Source organism: Melitaea cinxia, chromosome 26, assembly GCF_905220565.1.
Source record: "Melitaea cinxia chromosome 26, ilMelCinx1.1, whole genome shotgun sequence".
Classification (NCBI taxonomy): Eukaryota; Metazoa; Arthropoda; class Insecta; order Lepidoptera; family Nymphalidae; genus Melitaea; species Melitaea cinxia.
The window spans coordinates 4,022,579-4,039,932 of record NC_059419.1 but is presented as its reverse complement, the minus strand read 5'-3'; the positions used below and the strand labels follow the sequence as shown (position 1 = coordinate 4,039,932).

The 17,354-nt window shown below is 32.4% G+C and overlaps 1 protein-coding gene across 1 annotated transcript in view; it reads right to left on the bottom strand.

The window, feature by feature from the left end:
- The window catches only part of LOC123666453 (plasma membrane calcium-transporting ATPase 2), a 65,273-nt gene that overhangs the window by 25,095 nt on the left and 22,824 nt on the right, over positions 1–17,354 (bottom strand). Inside the window, exons 2-9 of the mRNA XM_045600545.1 lie at positions 10,068–10,268; positions 7,711–7,831; positions 7,227–7,392; positions 4,784–4,877; positions 4,473–4,589; positions 2,918–2,968; positions 930–1,090; positions 192–407 (exon numbers count right to left, since the gene is read on the bottom strand). Coding sequence (XP_045456501.1) covers positions 192–407; positions 930–1,090; positions 2,918–2,968; positions 4,473–4,589; positions 4,784–4,877; positions 7,227–7,392; positions 7,711–7,831; positions 10,068–10,268 — 1,127 coding nt within the window. The remainder of the gene's footprint in view (positions 1–191; positions 408–929; positions 1,091–2,917; positions 2,969–4,472; positions 4,590–4,783; positions 4,878–7,226; positions 7,393–7,710; positions 7,832–10,067; positions 10,269–17,354) is intronic.

Sequence of the window (17,354 nt, the reverse complement as noted above, 5' to 3'; positions counted from 1 at the left end):
ATTCTCAGACTCAACCGATAAGCACACAAAATTTCATAAAAATCGGTGTAGCCGTTTCGGAGGAGTATGGTAACTAACATTGTGACGCGAGAATTTTATATATGAGACTAGCTGACCCCGCAAACGTTGTTCCACTGAACTGTGTGTGTCACTTACACTCACTCCAATTATATTTAATTACAAAAGCTTACCTTAACAGAATAAGCCAAGGAGAGAGTGACAGCCAACGGTAAACCTTCAGGTACCGCCACCACAAGTACCGTCACACCAATGATGAGATGTTTCACGAGGTTATTGATGTACGTCGCCTTCCACTCCTTTTGCTCAATCACGAAGGTATGTACGCAGAATTGTATGACTAGTATGATTACTGTTAGCACCGCGATCGTTGAACCGGCGTAACCGATCTGTTTGACAAAGTATTATAATATTATTTTAACATCCTGAAAACTTTCTACTAATGCTTGTTGCTGGGCAAAGGCTTAGTTTAATATAACGAAAGGTTTCAGCTTAAACAGAAACACTGTTGTACTGTAAATTGCCGACATCTTAGAACTTCTTTTGAGATATGCCAATTTTCTGACAGTACATTATACATACATACATACATATTTCTGACAATTTTCGTCTGCCAAAAGAAATAATCAAGTGACAAAACGCTTTGTGAGAATTTATATTAACTGAATAATTTTTCTGACGATAATCGGATTTTGTATGAAAATAGATGTGTGATGCTGTATACATTAGTATCTTTGAAAAAAAACAAAAAAAAAAAACAACTTCTTCATATAAGTTCTGGCAGAAGCCTTAAGCAATATGGATTTCTTGATACGAGTTCGGAAAATTTGTTTTGGATCTTAAAAGTTCTGACAGAACCCTAATTATTGAGAATTGCTTGATTAATTTTTGGTTTCTGACAAATATCTCACCTGAATGGCTAGTTTGGTCAGCTTCGCCTGCAACACCGATTTCTCCTTCTTGTGCGAATGTTCAGGGGCCGGCTTGTCCGCCGGGGGGGCGGCCACGTGGTTGTCGTCTGGTCGCGCGTGGTTGCCGTGACTATTACCCGACGCTGCCAAATCGTCATCACCTAGCGTTGTTCCGCCTTTCGTTAATGAATTTATACGGATATTGCTACCGTTTGGTATTTTGTGTTACTATCGTGTTTTTGAAATTTTGTTCAGATCTCATTGAGTGAATTGAATTTGTTTTGTGTAATTCTTTTTTGTGTCTTTCTAGAACATCGAGATTTTGAAAATAATACGTATATTTAACTAAATTTTGATTATGTTTTTTTTTCCTAATAAGCACTAATTAACAAAGCGAAATCACAGATTAAGCGTGTTTTTAGTTTTTACGGTTTTTAAGGTTATTAATTATTAATTAAAGCCACAACATTTTACGTACATAAAACGTATTATTTAAAGCCAATTGCAAATAATTTATACCAAACAATAACAAGTACACTTTTTGAAAAAAATATTTTGATCATACAATATAAAAAAATAAAACATGCGTAACAACGTTACAACACAGTAAGCTTCGCTTACGTCACCTGATTCTAAAAATTGTTTAGATAAATAATGTTCTAGCAAACAAACTTTATTACCGACACTAAATCTACAGTAATATGCTAACTATTAAAATGAAGTGTGATGTGTGGTATGAAGTGATCACGTCTTAATAAAAAGTAATATGCAGTAAAACGTACAATTTAAGCAAGTATAGGTTTTTATAGCATAAGTTTATTACTTTCTAAATTAATGTATTACAGTAAGTGTACACTAGGGAACAAAATGTAGTGACATATTGAATATATCACAGCATTCAAAAATATTTACACGACTGCCCAATCTTTTTGAATACTAACTCTTATTTTTAATTTTTGTAATTAGGGAACGTTCAAGTATTACGTAACGCAAATTTTGAAGATTTTGACCCCCCCCCTCCCCCCATGTAACGCGCAGTAACGTTTTCCTGTACCCCCCCCCCTCCCCCCATAAACGTTACGTAACACCCAACTGACCATTAATATCCAAATGTCACAACTTTTTTGAACAAACTACCGGAAAGTCGCTAAATTACTTTTGTTATTGTTCTAATCGCGTTTGCGGTAGTAATTAATGAATAAAACATTAGATTTCTAATTCGCAATAGATGTGTATTTTATTTATTCATATATTTATTTAATATATAATCGCACATAATAAACATTTACTAAAGTTTCAAATATATTAAATTGGCTCAAAGTCCTAATAAACTTACACGTAACAATTCAGTGAGGGATTCCCCGTGAGTTGCCAACTTGGGAGAGCAAAATAAAAATGTCGTACAATACAATCGGGGGATTCCTCGTAAACCATAAACGAAAAGGATTGCCAACTTGGGAGATTTTAATACCCTAGTTTTTTTTATTTAAATAAAATACGTGTTACGTAACGCGTTGTTCAAACCCGCCCCTGTAACGCATCGTAACGTTTTACAAGACCCCCCCTCCCCCCAAATTGCGTTACGTAATACTTGAACGCCCCCTTATGTGTACGTGGGTGTATGTGTGTCTGTAGGCGTATGTACGTGTGTGTATGTGGGTGTGCGCCATGATGTTTAAGTTATACCAATATTGAAATGATTTTAGGACAGCCCCATTTCTAATTACACTTTGTAACAATATATTATTGTGCCTGACTGCCAACAAGGAAGAGCTATGAATATCAATTATACGTATGTCTATATACTAAACTTGGCATGTTGTGGCGAAATTGAATTTTAACACAGTACTCGTAATATTAGTGCACGTGACATTTGGGTAAGTAGGCAGTCAGGTTTTTTGGTTTTGATTACTGTGTGCATGTCACTAATTTGCCCCGTAGTGTCCACTAGGACTAAAAAGCGGGGCTTAGCATAGGACGTAACTTACCTGTGAGGCTCTTGCGCTGTTGTTGCTCTTTCCGTTGCTGCTTTTTAGCTTCTACTCGGGCCAATATCACATCCGTCGGATTTTGTTTATCCAACAGTATTACAAGCATACACATTTATGACAACGATATCATTGTTTGTACATCATGCAGTCAACACGACAAATACACGATGCAATTTAAATGTGTATGTTTTTTTTATTTTATTTTATTTCATTTCATTTAATTTTTCATCGGCGATGGAGGGTGTGCGGCGGGCCGGGTTTCGGGGTGGAGAAAAAAAAATTAGGATGTCATTGAATGGGTCACACTATATGTTTGTGGGGCTAAATCTAAGGGCTCATTGCGTTTAAGCATTTGATAGAATCCGATCCGCCAATCAGCATAGGAGTGGTGGGTCGGATTAAGCTCCAATCTTCTCCCTTAGTAGAAGATGTTGGTCCGGCTTAAGACCGCATGTTATGCCTTCAAATGCTTAAGCGTTGCGACTAATGCGTTTATAGATGCTTTTAGGGTTTATTTTTAACTTTATTTTTAAAACTGAAACGAGATTATTTTATATAAGTACATGTTTACAATATATTTTTAGAGTAACATCTAGGGGTACTACTGGGTATAGTAAAATAATGAAACTTAAATCATGCTCCCACATTACATATCCAGGCTATTAGTCAAACACAACACGAACAACGTCCAACATGACCTTGGATAAATTTCATTAAATAAATAAAAACCCGTTCAGAACGGAAATATAAAAATAAAATAATCTCATATCGGGTACAAAACTGATGAAAGTTATACTAACAAGGCTTTAAAAAATATATTTTCTACAATTTAAAATTTTATATGAATCATAATTTGACCATTACTCATTTTTTACCACTATTATATTTCATCAGTTTTGCTTATAGAATTCGAAAGGGTGAGGACAAGAGTGCGGCGGCAATGATAACCATGTCATTCGTGATGCAACTACACTCGCCACGACGATTGACAAATATCTCAAAATAATAATTAATTATTTAATAAAACTTTTCAAAGAAAATTAATTTAACCGTCTATATCATCATCGAATATTGCCCTAGTCAAGCATAACATTACAATGCTCATTTAGAATTAGTTAAACTATTTTTTTTTTGCTTTTATCACCTCTATTGCGTGTACCGTAATATCTACTTTTGGGATACTAGAAGCAAGCCACCTTGAACCTCAAGCGTTTTACGAAGCATTGATATTATCATTAACTAAATGAGCAATGTATTTTTAAACTAAACTATATTTAGCAGTTCATTATTGCAGGCCATTTTTTCTGTTTCAAGAATTGTATTAATCCAAATATTTTAAAAATTCTATTCTTCAAGAGAAATATTTAAACAAAACCACAATTGTGGTAATTATTAATTTCTTTAGAACATTTTAAGCCATGAACCAAGAACATTGAAAGTATTGGTAATATTTGTCCAGTGAAAACAAACTCCTGACTTAAAATATTTGTAGAAAAAATGCCTTCAAATTTTTCTAAATCTAGAACATTCTAGCACCGGTAAGATTCCTGACCTTTTTTCATCTGCTTGATCTCTTTTTCCTGCTTGTCGACCGCCGCACCCAAGAGTGTGAAGATAATACCCGCCTGTGAGTTGACACCAACCGCCGTAACCAGCATTTTGCCGGAGCCTGGAATTATTTGTTGGACATATTCCTAAAATACTGAAAAACTGGACTAACTTCGCTCCACAATTTCGATTGCAGCTATGAGATTTTGTATATTAAATTAAAAGGGTTGTTTCAGAAAATAAAATGATTAGGGAGGAAAGGTAAATATTTAAAGGAATTTTCTACAACAAAGTCATATTTATCTCTATACATACCTTCCATGACGTGAGTACCGGATAGCACCATGGGATCAAATGATTCTCCCTTTTTAACATGGTCCGATTCACCCGTCAGTGACGACTCGTCGATCTATAAAAGAATTTAAATTTTATACACAAAAATAGCAAAATGGTTGCATGGAAACATAGCTGTATTAACGATAAGGCCACCTCATGCCACTGATATATATAATTTTTTCAAATTACACCTGTTGTTACTATTATGTGTGTATGGTCTAAGGTGTGCAAAATTGTAAAATTAATATAAAAATACAATTACAATCCAAATTTTTTTCATTTTTGTTCTGTGTATATACACAGAACTTTCAATTAAATGAGAGAGAGAGAGAGAGAGAGAGAGAGAGAGAGAGAGAGAGAGAGAGAGAGAGAGAGATAGCATTATACTTATTCTACATCTGCCTTTAGATACTAATGAAATAAGCATTGTAAAAACTAACTATACCTGTGCTTCCAAACATTATTTATGAAAAAAAAAAAAACCACAGACTTCGACCCTAGCTTAGGTATGACTTCTACATAATTACATAACTATTTAAGTAAAATAGTCGATTTTTCAATTAGAATCAGTACCATAAACTAGATTTTGATATATGGCGTGCTAATCATAAAACTGGATGCAAATTACTCATAATTATAGCATTTGTCATACATTACTTATACAGTTATACTCTATGAATTATAATTATTGATTATAAAAATTATGTTACTAGATCACTAGTGAGATAGCGTGTGCAAATAAAGTGATATAAAAATCCTGTCAACGTTAGTAATTAAATAAAGATGCTTAAGATAAAAATACCGCATTCACTGGTGTTCTTATCAAATAACCGTATTGTTATCAGTATGCAGGTACGTTATCACAGATCTGGACTTGAATTGACGCACAGGTGAGATAGACAAATAATCAGGATCAACATATTTACAATTCTACTTTAGATGGATGATAAAGAAATGAAGGTGAATTATTATTTTTTAATTTTGTTCTAAATTGGTATTCCGCGTTTATATTACATTTATTAAAATTAAATTTATTTATTTTAGACAAAAAATGTTACAATAAAGTTCCCCTTTCTATACTCCGGTTAAATTATAGGTGAATATATTTTGTCAAAGGCCTTCATTTAGCTTCAAATAACACTTCCACATTTAGGGCCACCTAAACTAATAAACAAGGACTTTTGGATTGCAATTAGAAATACCTGATAAAAGTAAATTTTTATGGTGGATAAAAAAAATGTATCATAATTTTATTTGTGTATTTGATACCGTTATACGCCAGACAACTTTATTACCTATAGGTGAAACTGTCCCTTAACCTATTTGTAGTGTATTTTCCTAAACTATAACGAAATAAACGGCAACGATAATTAACATCATAAATTTCAACTGAACCATCAGTCCAATTTCAGACACTTCTAAACAAACATCATATAGATAGAAAGTGAACTGCGCCAGCATATCAAGTGTTCAATATGGCCGTGGTGACGTCATAGCAGCGTTTAGGGAGTCATTTCGCAAGGTTAGTCCAACTATTGAAGTCTATACAAACACTCGATCCTACGTCGATAACCCAATAACCCGTCTTATCTGTTAATACGTTGATACTGTTTCGTTATCTAAGGGACGTTACCAATGCGAAAAGATAAGGTATTTTAGGGAATTGAATTTTGGCGTGATATTTTTTTTAATCGTTGACATTCTAAAATATTTATTATAGTTATGTTAATTTTGGTTTTTGTTTAAATTTGTACAGCATTCTTAGTGATTGATTTTACAACACTTAACATAATAGTTTCAAAGATTCAAGATTTTTAGATAAGAACACTCACGAGATATGCTATCACGATACACAGCGTCTATTCAAGTATGTTGCAGTTTAAGACAAAGCAATTTTAAAATTTCCAACATTCAGCAAATATTTTGTCTTGGAGTTCTTGAGAAGGCGGGATGGAGGAGAAAGGCCAGACAATTTTGCTACCATGAATATTTTCAGTATTCTTTTAGAAATTAAAAAGATTAATATTTTATCATCTTTATTCTTTCTTTCTTTATTCTTATAACAGAAATTATCCTTCCTTGTTTAAGGTATGATAAATAAGATATGACTGGCTGTTACAGTTAGTATAATCCTAATGGATAACTAGCATTAATTGCTGAACCTACCATCATCGTCAACATAACTTGGAATCGTGAGTAATGTAGCCAACTCCTGGAGATGTCTCCGGGAGCTTTGGCTACCTTACTTCCAACAGTTACACATCACTTGCAAGCACTTTTAGTTGGCTGATCTTCTGCAAGACTTAGGCACTTCCTCGGTCGAGTTGCTTCAGATTTTGAACTAGATATTTCCTGCTATCCTCAATTAAAAGTTCTAACTATTCCTCAAATTTTCGAGTAATTATTAGTGTCGGTAGCTCACCTTGAGATCGTTGCTCTGGAGCAGTACACCGTCAGCGGGCAGAAGGTCACCGTACTTGATTTGGCAGATGTCGCCGACGACTATTTCGCTTATCGGTACCTGCTTTACTTCGGAACTTCTGATCACTGCAAACTTGTGTTCACCTTCTATCCGAGACTGGAGTCCTCTGGAAATTTTTATGGCATATTTGTGATATTTGAAATGTAAATTTGTATTTGACGTTTTGCAGTAGAGACTACCATGCTAGGTATATTTTTTTATTTAAGTTGAAAAGTGATATAACCATAAAAAGTAATTGCTACTGTTAATTGACGGATAAGTAGTTTTAATTGTTATTAGTCATAGTTGATAGTAAAATGACGTGAGTAGAAGATATTTACAATCTACAAGATATATAAATGAGTTAATTGCAAATATTTTCTACGACATTCAACTAAATTTTTCACGTACTTATAATATTATACAAAATTCAATTTTTACAAACCTAAATTGCCTCTCTTTCGTATAATCGTTGAACGCTGTGACTATGACGACAACTATGACAGATATTAAGATCGCCAGACCTTCGATCCATTGGTAGTGACCTTCTTCTTCATCCAGATGTGCTGAAACATTAATACAGTTATTTGTGAAAAATCTCATTATTATTGATGGATTCTTTGCATTTTTAGCGTGATTTGTTTATATTACGAATTAATTGTATTCTATTTACAAAGCGATGTGCGCCATATTTAGACTGCGACATTTTATATTGAAATTATGTTATATATTTTCTTTAGTAAAGTATAAAACAGTATATTTTTAGGAACTTCAATTCCATTATCTAAAAATTTTGCACAAAAAAAAAAGAAAAAAAGAATCGAGAAGAAAATTAATTAAATTACGTTTCTATTTCCACTTTTTAACTAAAACCTTTTAGACGGCGAACGGGTTGTTTAGCAAAATATTAGCAAAGCTTTTAAACGACACAATATGTTTGTACTTCATTAAAAAGCAGATGAATACCGATGATTACGTACAATTGTGGTTTTTCATATTATTATCTTAATTTTAACACATGGTTTAAAGCTATTTAATTTATTTTAGCGTATTAATCCAGACCAATGAATCAAAATATCGGATGGCAATCTGTTCAGCCAAACGATAAACTGATTACAGTGGCACTTGTTATTTTATCATAGCCCATTTTTAATGTTCCTAAAAATATTAAAAATTTAATTAAAATTTAGAAAACAAACAAATAGAATATAAAATTTCAAGAATTACGTCATTGTTATGACGTTTAAATATACATAGGTTCAAATTTCACATTCATGCCAATAAAGAAAGAAGTAAGTATACGGGGAAGGATTGCGTGTACATTAAAAATGAAATGTATTTTGTGACCAACAGCATTTTTAGTTATTAACCTAAAAATTTTATACATTATCATGTTTATTTAAATATTAACAATTGCCGTAAGTCACTTTGACTTGATAACAAGCCTTGAGACTTAATAAGATATAACAAGTTTATATAAAACATGTCTAGAAACTTCGAGTACGCATGTGTCGAGCTTAAAAACAGTGATTGTCACGTACGAAATAAAACAGGATCACAACCACGACTGCATCTTAATGCTAGCACAAGCGGACAGGATGGTAAAGGAACGGACAGAGCCGGGGTGCATTATCTACTTGTGATCTACTTTTGGAAGCAACTAAAACAACATGCCCTATGAACACCATGGTATCTCGAATCGACGCTCGTGTTCAACGATTACAAACGTCGCTTTAAAGTATTATATCAAGATCTTAAACAATATTTTAATTCGAGATGATAGACCATGGTTTGAAATTCAAGAGACAAAGACCGATAGACATAACGTAGAGGCTACACGAACAGACACATGTTGCAGTCGAAGTCGATTTTTTTTTACCGGCCTTTAATGCGCACACACTAGGAAACGAGCAAGGTGCAGGATTTACAAATACCATTATTTACATATACTTGATCTTACCAGGGTCATCTAATGATTCCAATTGTTATTGAAAAGAGAAAATACACTTATTAATTACAATTATTTACATTTTTTCCTCTGCGTTATCTTCGCGCCACGAGCGTTTAAAAATTTTAACAGCGTACTATCTATCTTTCTTATCAACATTTCAAATACCAACATTGAGATGTTTTAAAACTATTTTTAGTTTATTACATTTCGGTAACAAGTTAATTTATTAAAAATTTCAAACAAATACAAATTATTATCCTTTGATATTCAAATCGATCTGTTCAAACTAAGGGCAGAAATAGTAACCGGGTAAAGTTTGATGAGTTTTCAAACAACGCATTGTTTTAACGTCAAATAATCAAATCTCGTTGTTAGTTAAGAAAGTTGCTCTGGTTTTGATCAGTCTGCCAACTAACTGGACTGGTTTTTGTTCTCAGGAGACTGACTGCGAAGTTCCTTGGCTGGCATTAACGAGTATAGCTCGTTAATATCTATCTAACAAAATATCATGTCCCCTCATGGGATAGTACATCACTGAAACGGTCATTTAAGTTTATTTTTAAAATATGTAGGATCATCAGATTTTTTTTGAATAATGTGATATATTCCTTTGTATTGCTAAATAAATGACCCAAATAATTTTCTCTTCGTATAAACGTAATTGGAAACGAGGAATTGGACGTCTGCCCTTGGTAATATTAATAGAATGCAAATAGATTCTTTTGCAAACATTTCTTACATATCTTTCTAGGTAATGTAGTAAGGACAAACGAAAATAACCGGTAAAGTTGTCTTCTGAAGTTATTTTGATTATTTTTTAACGATATGAATGACATTGAAGATAAACTTACCAAGATCACTCTCGTCTTCGGACGGTTTGTAAAAACTCAACCCTAGTGACACCACGGCAGCTACTTCCAATATGATGAGCGTAACGTCCTGCAACGCCTCCCAGACCAGGGTGAGGAAGGTTTTGGGAGGTTTCGGCGGTATCAGGTTCGACCCGAACACCTCGCGCCTGTGTTGCAGGTCCGCTTTCGAACCGCTAAGACCTGGTGACAAAGATAATCATAATTGAATATTATGCAATCGGTAAATTCGACATTTTGTAATGTTGTTTAAAATTTCGGTTGTTATGTTGTTTTGAAGTTTCTAAGACTAAAAAACAATATGATCAACAATATATTTATACATATAACGAAACGAACTGACTTGATAGATCCTGTCCTGTCTTGGGTTTTTTGAATCTTTTCAATTTTCTGTGCAATTATCCTAACCGATTATTCCGTAAGAACTTTATAAGTAAGTTTTAGAAGACCTTAAATATTCTCATTATTTGAGCTCAGCAATATATCTATCGTTTTATATATCTTTATATAAAGATGGATTAGACGGAGTAGACGTATGTATAACATTCGACGAGGTAAGTCATATATATTCTGTAATCCTGTTCAATGGCTCTTCGTTTTACGATTATCGATCTATTCTCGTACATCCGTAATGTACTATTTGTGAAATTGTATATTTTTTATATTATTTTAAAATTTGGAATAATAAAATCATAGAATCGGTTAGTTTATTTATCATAATTATATTTATTTGTCTCTATTATATATTAAATAATAATAAGGCGGTACAAAATTCGACAGGTCAGCTAGTATTATATATAATTATCAGGAAACACATATATTCATTAGATTAAACATTGGACATGGATTGAGCAGAAAGATGATTATACGAATATAAAATCCGTATACTGCCAAGTTGTTACGTACCTAATTGTTTCCTTGTTTATTACTATAATATATCATACTATGTGGCTAGTTATCATTTTTAAACAATAACAATGAACCAGACGTAATAAAATTTAATAATGTTATTAACATCCTTATAACTTAATTGGATAAAAAGTGTTGTATATGCATAATTTAAATGTGTCGAAAAACCATACTTAGTACTATATTTTCATTACTCGTTTTTTACATAAAAATACGTGTTAGTTTAACAAACAATTAAAAATAAAAATCTTGGATATGCATACATTATTCAAAGTAATTATTTCTCATCGGAAATAGACTGAAAAATTCACAATTACAATCGCAAAGGAATATACGTTTAAATGTGAAAACAATATTTTGGCTTACGACCAGAATAGTCACAATGCGGAATATTAATAAGTTTTCGAGATCAAAAACGAATGCCGTTCCAAAATTATACCCGGCTTTATTAAAAGAGCTTTGTTTTGAGAGATGCCACCTTGTTACATCCGTATTAATATTACAACGCTAAAGTAATTATGTTTACGATTTTTATCTCTACAAAAACATTATAGGTAGCTAGATATTCTTTGCGGTATGAAGTTCAGAAGTAATGTTACAAGCGAGAGTAGAATTTTTCAGTGTAATATTTAAAAACGTAAATATTAAATTTTTGATCGAAAAAAAAAAAATATTAATAGCTTTAAAACGACACGGACGATTTGCGTTAAATTGTATAATATTTCATTTTAAGAGTTTTCATAATTACTAAAACAGTCCGAAAGAGTTTGAAATAGTTTTTAGTAACTAATAATGAAAACTTTGTTCACTGTTATTTGAATCGAAACGAATGAAAAAAAAATCCGTCCCTATAGGTATGTATATACGTTGTAAAAAAGTTTTAAGTAGCCCTGTTTTTACATGATCTTGAGACCTAGTAATTTTCAATAACTTGTTTACCAAGGAATAAAATATATCACACTCTATATTCCAGAAGCGAAAAATAACACACAAGCGTCAATTAATATGAACATAATCAAGTTTAAACATTAAATGCAACCGAAGGGCGCGTCTAGTTAGCATTATTACTAATTAAAATTGGTCTCTAAAATAGGCCGATGTCGTGTCGTCAATAACGAATTCGTTAAAACCGCGCTCGCAAATTATATTGTTAGTTGTCACCTTCCGTTGACGTCACGAACGTAATTGTTCATATCCCCATATCCCGTAAACTCGATTCATTATTTTAACACGTTCCCTAGCTATGTAAATTACTCAATATTAAAACGAGGTCCCTTTATAGAAATTCTGTGACACGTTAATTTGTGACACGCGTTTAATATGAAATGCGGACGCCTTTCAAAAACATTTCGTTGTGCCCTTCTAATATTGTAAATGTGATAGGGTTGTGACGTCATATGGATGTTTGTCACTCTTTCGTGTTGACAACAAACGAACGACAAAATGACGATTGCTTAAATTGTTATACACATAGTTTGAAATCCAGAGTAATGTATTATTTTGTGTTTTATATGATATCGAGATTAAGAAGGAAGGGGAATTAAATTTAAAAACATTTTTTTCTCACGTTTATTTTTATTTTTGTAGGTACATCAAGTTATTAATCTTACATTAAATTAGAACGAACATAATATTTATTTATGAAAGTAAACACCCATATCAAGAGATAATTTCTACTCTAGATTACGTAATCACTAACGAGTGCTATTCTGATTTACGATAAAACGTTAAAAATGAGGACATTACCAAAACTTACCTCGAAAAAGTAATTTTTATCGTTTTAATCGAAGGTTGATCGTAATACCTTCCTGTCGTGAACGTTATGTATTTAATAACATGCTAGTAAATGTTGGACTTTCTTATTAATACCTACTACACTTACCACACCACATTAAAAAAAAAGTATAATGACTTGCAAGGGTAATCGATGATTTTTATATGGATATGAATAAAAAGTTTATATATTAACGTTATCTAATTGATTGACAACCCCTGACTTCGTAAGGTAAAATTAAGTATTTTTTTTTTGTATTAATAATATGAAAGGAGTTTTTTGTTAAAAGGCATCGACCCAAATAACTTCTTACACGACTTTTTATACTACTTAGACTTAAAGGTTTTGAGAAATATTTAGATACATATGTTATGCCAATAAGTAGAGTAGCATAGCATATTAAGCTAAAATCCTCACTTTGATTAAGATCTTTGACGAGAAGAGAGATAAAATATGCCTTTGTCTACCAGAGATGTTTAACTTAGAGTAGGTTAGGGTAAAATAATTTATTGACTTATTTTTTATTAAGAGCGATTTCACAAAGTAAATTGAATTTGCGAAGAAAACAAGATTTAATTACGGGTTTTTATAATTAAAAATTTCTGTTCTGCCGCGAGTTCACGGCCTACTTATTAACCTTGAATTAAAAAAAAACCCGTCTCAGTCTTATAACTTAGACTACTTAGAGGCTCACATTTACTTTCGTATAATGTTATGCTTTAGCGTGCGGCTTCGTTACAATTTATGTCTTGTTTTAAGGTAAGCCTACATCTATACTAGCATTATAAATGTAAATTTTATATTTTTGTGGTAATCCCAAGATGTTTCTTTTTGATTTAGTTATACGCATTTATTTGTGATGCATATTTTTAATAATTATTGTGTTTAGAAAGTCTTAAGAGAAAAAAAAACTGTGTTATATAAGATCAACTGAGATTTATGGAAGTTGAGCTTTATATACTTTTATCTTATTTCAATAAATTCGTATATATGTCTGATACGTAATGGATATCTAATTAAAATTTAAAAATAATTCTTGCACTAACTGAAGGACAACATTTTATTACAAGTTTAATTTTTAATAGAATATCAATGAAGACTTATACATTTTTTTTTTAGATAATATACCATAAAAATCTACTTGACGGTAAAATTTGTATAAATTTTGTATATTCTAAGTACTTTAGAAGACTTATTTTACACAAAATTAATTGCCAAGACAGTAGAAATCAAGAGACGGATGAAAATTAAAGTTAAATTAGAAGTGAAAACTTTTGACGTGTCCAAAAATATCATGATTATCGCTTTAGGCACATGTGACGTCACCCGCTATACGAGTGCGGAGGTTTTATGAGCGAAATCCTGAAACGAATTAAGGAAAACGCGTACATATCTCATGAACACATTAACCCAAAACAATTAACCGTTAACATGTGGAGATAAAACGTACGTAAACATGGTTTTAATCACGTTGTGTTTTATAATTAACAAAGCCGGTTAATTATAACCTGCTCGTCCTTTGAGTTTGCGATTTTTATAGAAAAAAAAAAACATCGAAAAAATTTATGGATACACGCACGGGCGGATCTTTTTCTTCATAATATTTTTCTTAGCTTTTAATCAGAAGAATTATAGACTACAAAAAATCACGCTATAACTCAGTCAGAGGCGGTAACCATAACGTAAATGCAGATTTTATATATATTTAAGATTACTAGCAATATAAACATTGAGTATATTACGTAATAGCATAAATATTGATTCAATAAGGGCAGAGGTAAAACAAAGGCAGTGCGACATATAAAGGTTGTAAAACGGAAATAGGGCAGGAGCCGATGTTTCCATGAAATGCTCAAAGTTATGACGCAAGATAACTTGCGCAATGTTACAGTCGGGCGTTGAACCGAAGTACTTCGGTTACTAAGTTTATTGTTACTTTCGTGTGGATTGATCGATATTATATTTGAATGTTATTTATTTGTACACTGCTGTGTGGTTACGGCAGTAACGAATATAGCCACTCCCTCTTTTCCCGTGGGTGTCGTAAGAGTCGACTAAAGGATAACTCAGTTCCACTACCACTCTGGAACTTAAAAATCCGACCGATGGCGGGATAACCATCTAATTACGGGCTTTGAAATACATAGGCCGAAGACGAGCAGCAGCTTCTGCGGTACGACCTAGCCAGCCCTGCGGTCACCAACCCGCCTGCCCAGCGTGGTGACTACGGGCAACACAGACGAGTTCACGCTATTTTTGGCGCGAACTTGTGGAGGCCTATATCCAGCAGTGGACTGTGATAGGCTGAAGTGATCATTTGTACAAATTTTTACAAGCTTTGCCGTTAAGAAGTTCTGAAGAAAGGAAGGCTTTCTTTACTTCTAAACTAATATTATAAATAGGCAATTGATTTGTTGATTGATTAATGACAATAAAGTAAAACAATTTCCTAATGACAATAAAGTAAAATAAAGCAAAAATAATTCGTAATAAATTACACTATAGCATTAACTTGGTATGTAGATATTTAGAGAATTATCATCACATAATTATAGTATTTTAATTATCATGATTAACATGGTATACGAGTAATGTATTATCTTGGTAAAACCACGGGACGCACATAGTATGAAAGAAATCTTATTAATTAAACGCTAAATACCTGAAACACTCTCGTAGATTCAACTCTGACCTTATCAGCTACGAACATCACTCTTCATTAGCGAGCTCTACGCTTGCTACGTACTAAAGATAACTTTTGACATCTTATTCTACAAAAATATACGCTCTTATTCGATTAAAATGCCATTAATTAGAGAAAATTTGATTCAAAGTTCTAATTAGTATAGCTTTAATTTCTAATAGCAAAACTTTCAAAAAATAAGCATCATCAGATTTCTTGTTCTTAAAAAATCGTAACGCACAAATAAATGGGTCAAACACAATTTTATTACCGTCCATCATTTAAAATTCGGACGGAAGGAGTTACTTCAGTAAAACTTCTTTAGCTCCATCTAACTTATATCTCCGTTCCGTTCCCCTCACCCGATCACACTTTTCGTAACGCTCTCGTCACGCATTCACCAGCTTACTCCCCAAGTCAAGCGTGCGTAAAGAAGCTTTATTTAAAAAAAATACAATAAACAAAAAAATATTTAAAAAAAATCCGCTTCTATATAACATTTAAAGTCAATAACTTTCCTAGAAATCAGGTGAATCAAACAAACTATTACAAGATAAAATTAGCGTCTCCGTAATTCTCGAACAGTCGGGTCTAAGAAAAATAGCTAACATCACGTAACGAAGTAAATAAAAACGTACAAAGAGATCGGTATAAGAATATCCTTAAGACAGTGAGTCGAACAGCAAATGAACAATATCCGTTTGACAGGCTAAACATAATTAAAGTCAGAGAAAAGGAAAACGATCGCAGAGTTTACGAGATGAAATAAATATCTAAAAAAAGATACGTTCACATGCGCACGTCGCTTTAATTACCTCTCCTGTCCTATATCCTATATATATTATACTATCTCCTATATATATATATATATATATTCTTAATTATTGTTTTGACGCGTTACCAATAAAAGGAGTACTATGTTTGAAGGTTTACATTGGTATGTATATGGGTAAATTCATACCACTGTAACTTTAAAACCCCTAAACCAATTTACGTATGGTATCGCTGGAATTCTCACTCCACTCGGATTGAAGCTTAACTAAATTGTTCTAAGGCACAAAAACCACAAAACTATTTTTAAGATCTGATTAGTTTATTATCTATTATATTAAATAAATTCATTTTAAAATAAAAATTAAAGAGGAACATAATTATATATTGTATCACCATCCATCCATCAGCCTTTAACAGACCACTGCTGCGTCACTCCGTCCAGTCCTGCACCCTCTGAATCTAGCAGTTTTCCGCTGTCCTCTTTAAAGTTATGTATACTTACATATATACACATATATTACATTAACTGTTTCTTTTCTGTAATTTATTACTTAGGCTTTAAAATATATTCAGTTCCACTACCTTATTTACACACGTTATATTTATAGTCTCTGTTTCTTATATGTTGGTAATATAGTAAACATCGTTCGCAATAAAACTGATTTTATTATTATTATTAATACTTAAAGTTGTAGATATAAATAGGGAAAGCGCTGATGTAAGCGAACCTCAATACAATTTTCTATCTATAACTTTATTCCCAGTGGCAATATGAAATGCTGAAAGCAATTAACGGCGGCAGCGAATTCATTGTTTTGCAATTTTTATTACCGAATCGTCCGGAAATCGTATATTCGCGCAATGGATTCTTTAATTATGGAGCAATACTTTGATATAAAATTTACTTAAGATTTCTAAGGAATATAAATAATTTACAATCCCTCCTTATGTTTAGAAAAAAATATATATATCGTGTATAATGGGATTTACACAGTGGGAAGTTATGATAGCCAGTTGATCGACATTATTGGTTACTCCTTCTGTGAGTGATAATAAATACAAGTAGCCTATTGATCGAACTATAAAATATGTCTTGGTTTGAGAGTTTGCTTAAAAGCAATGCGATTCT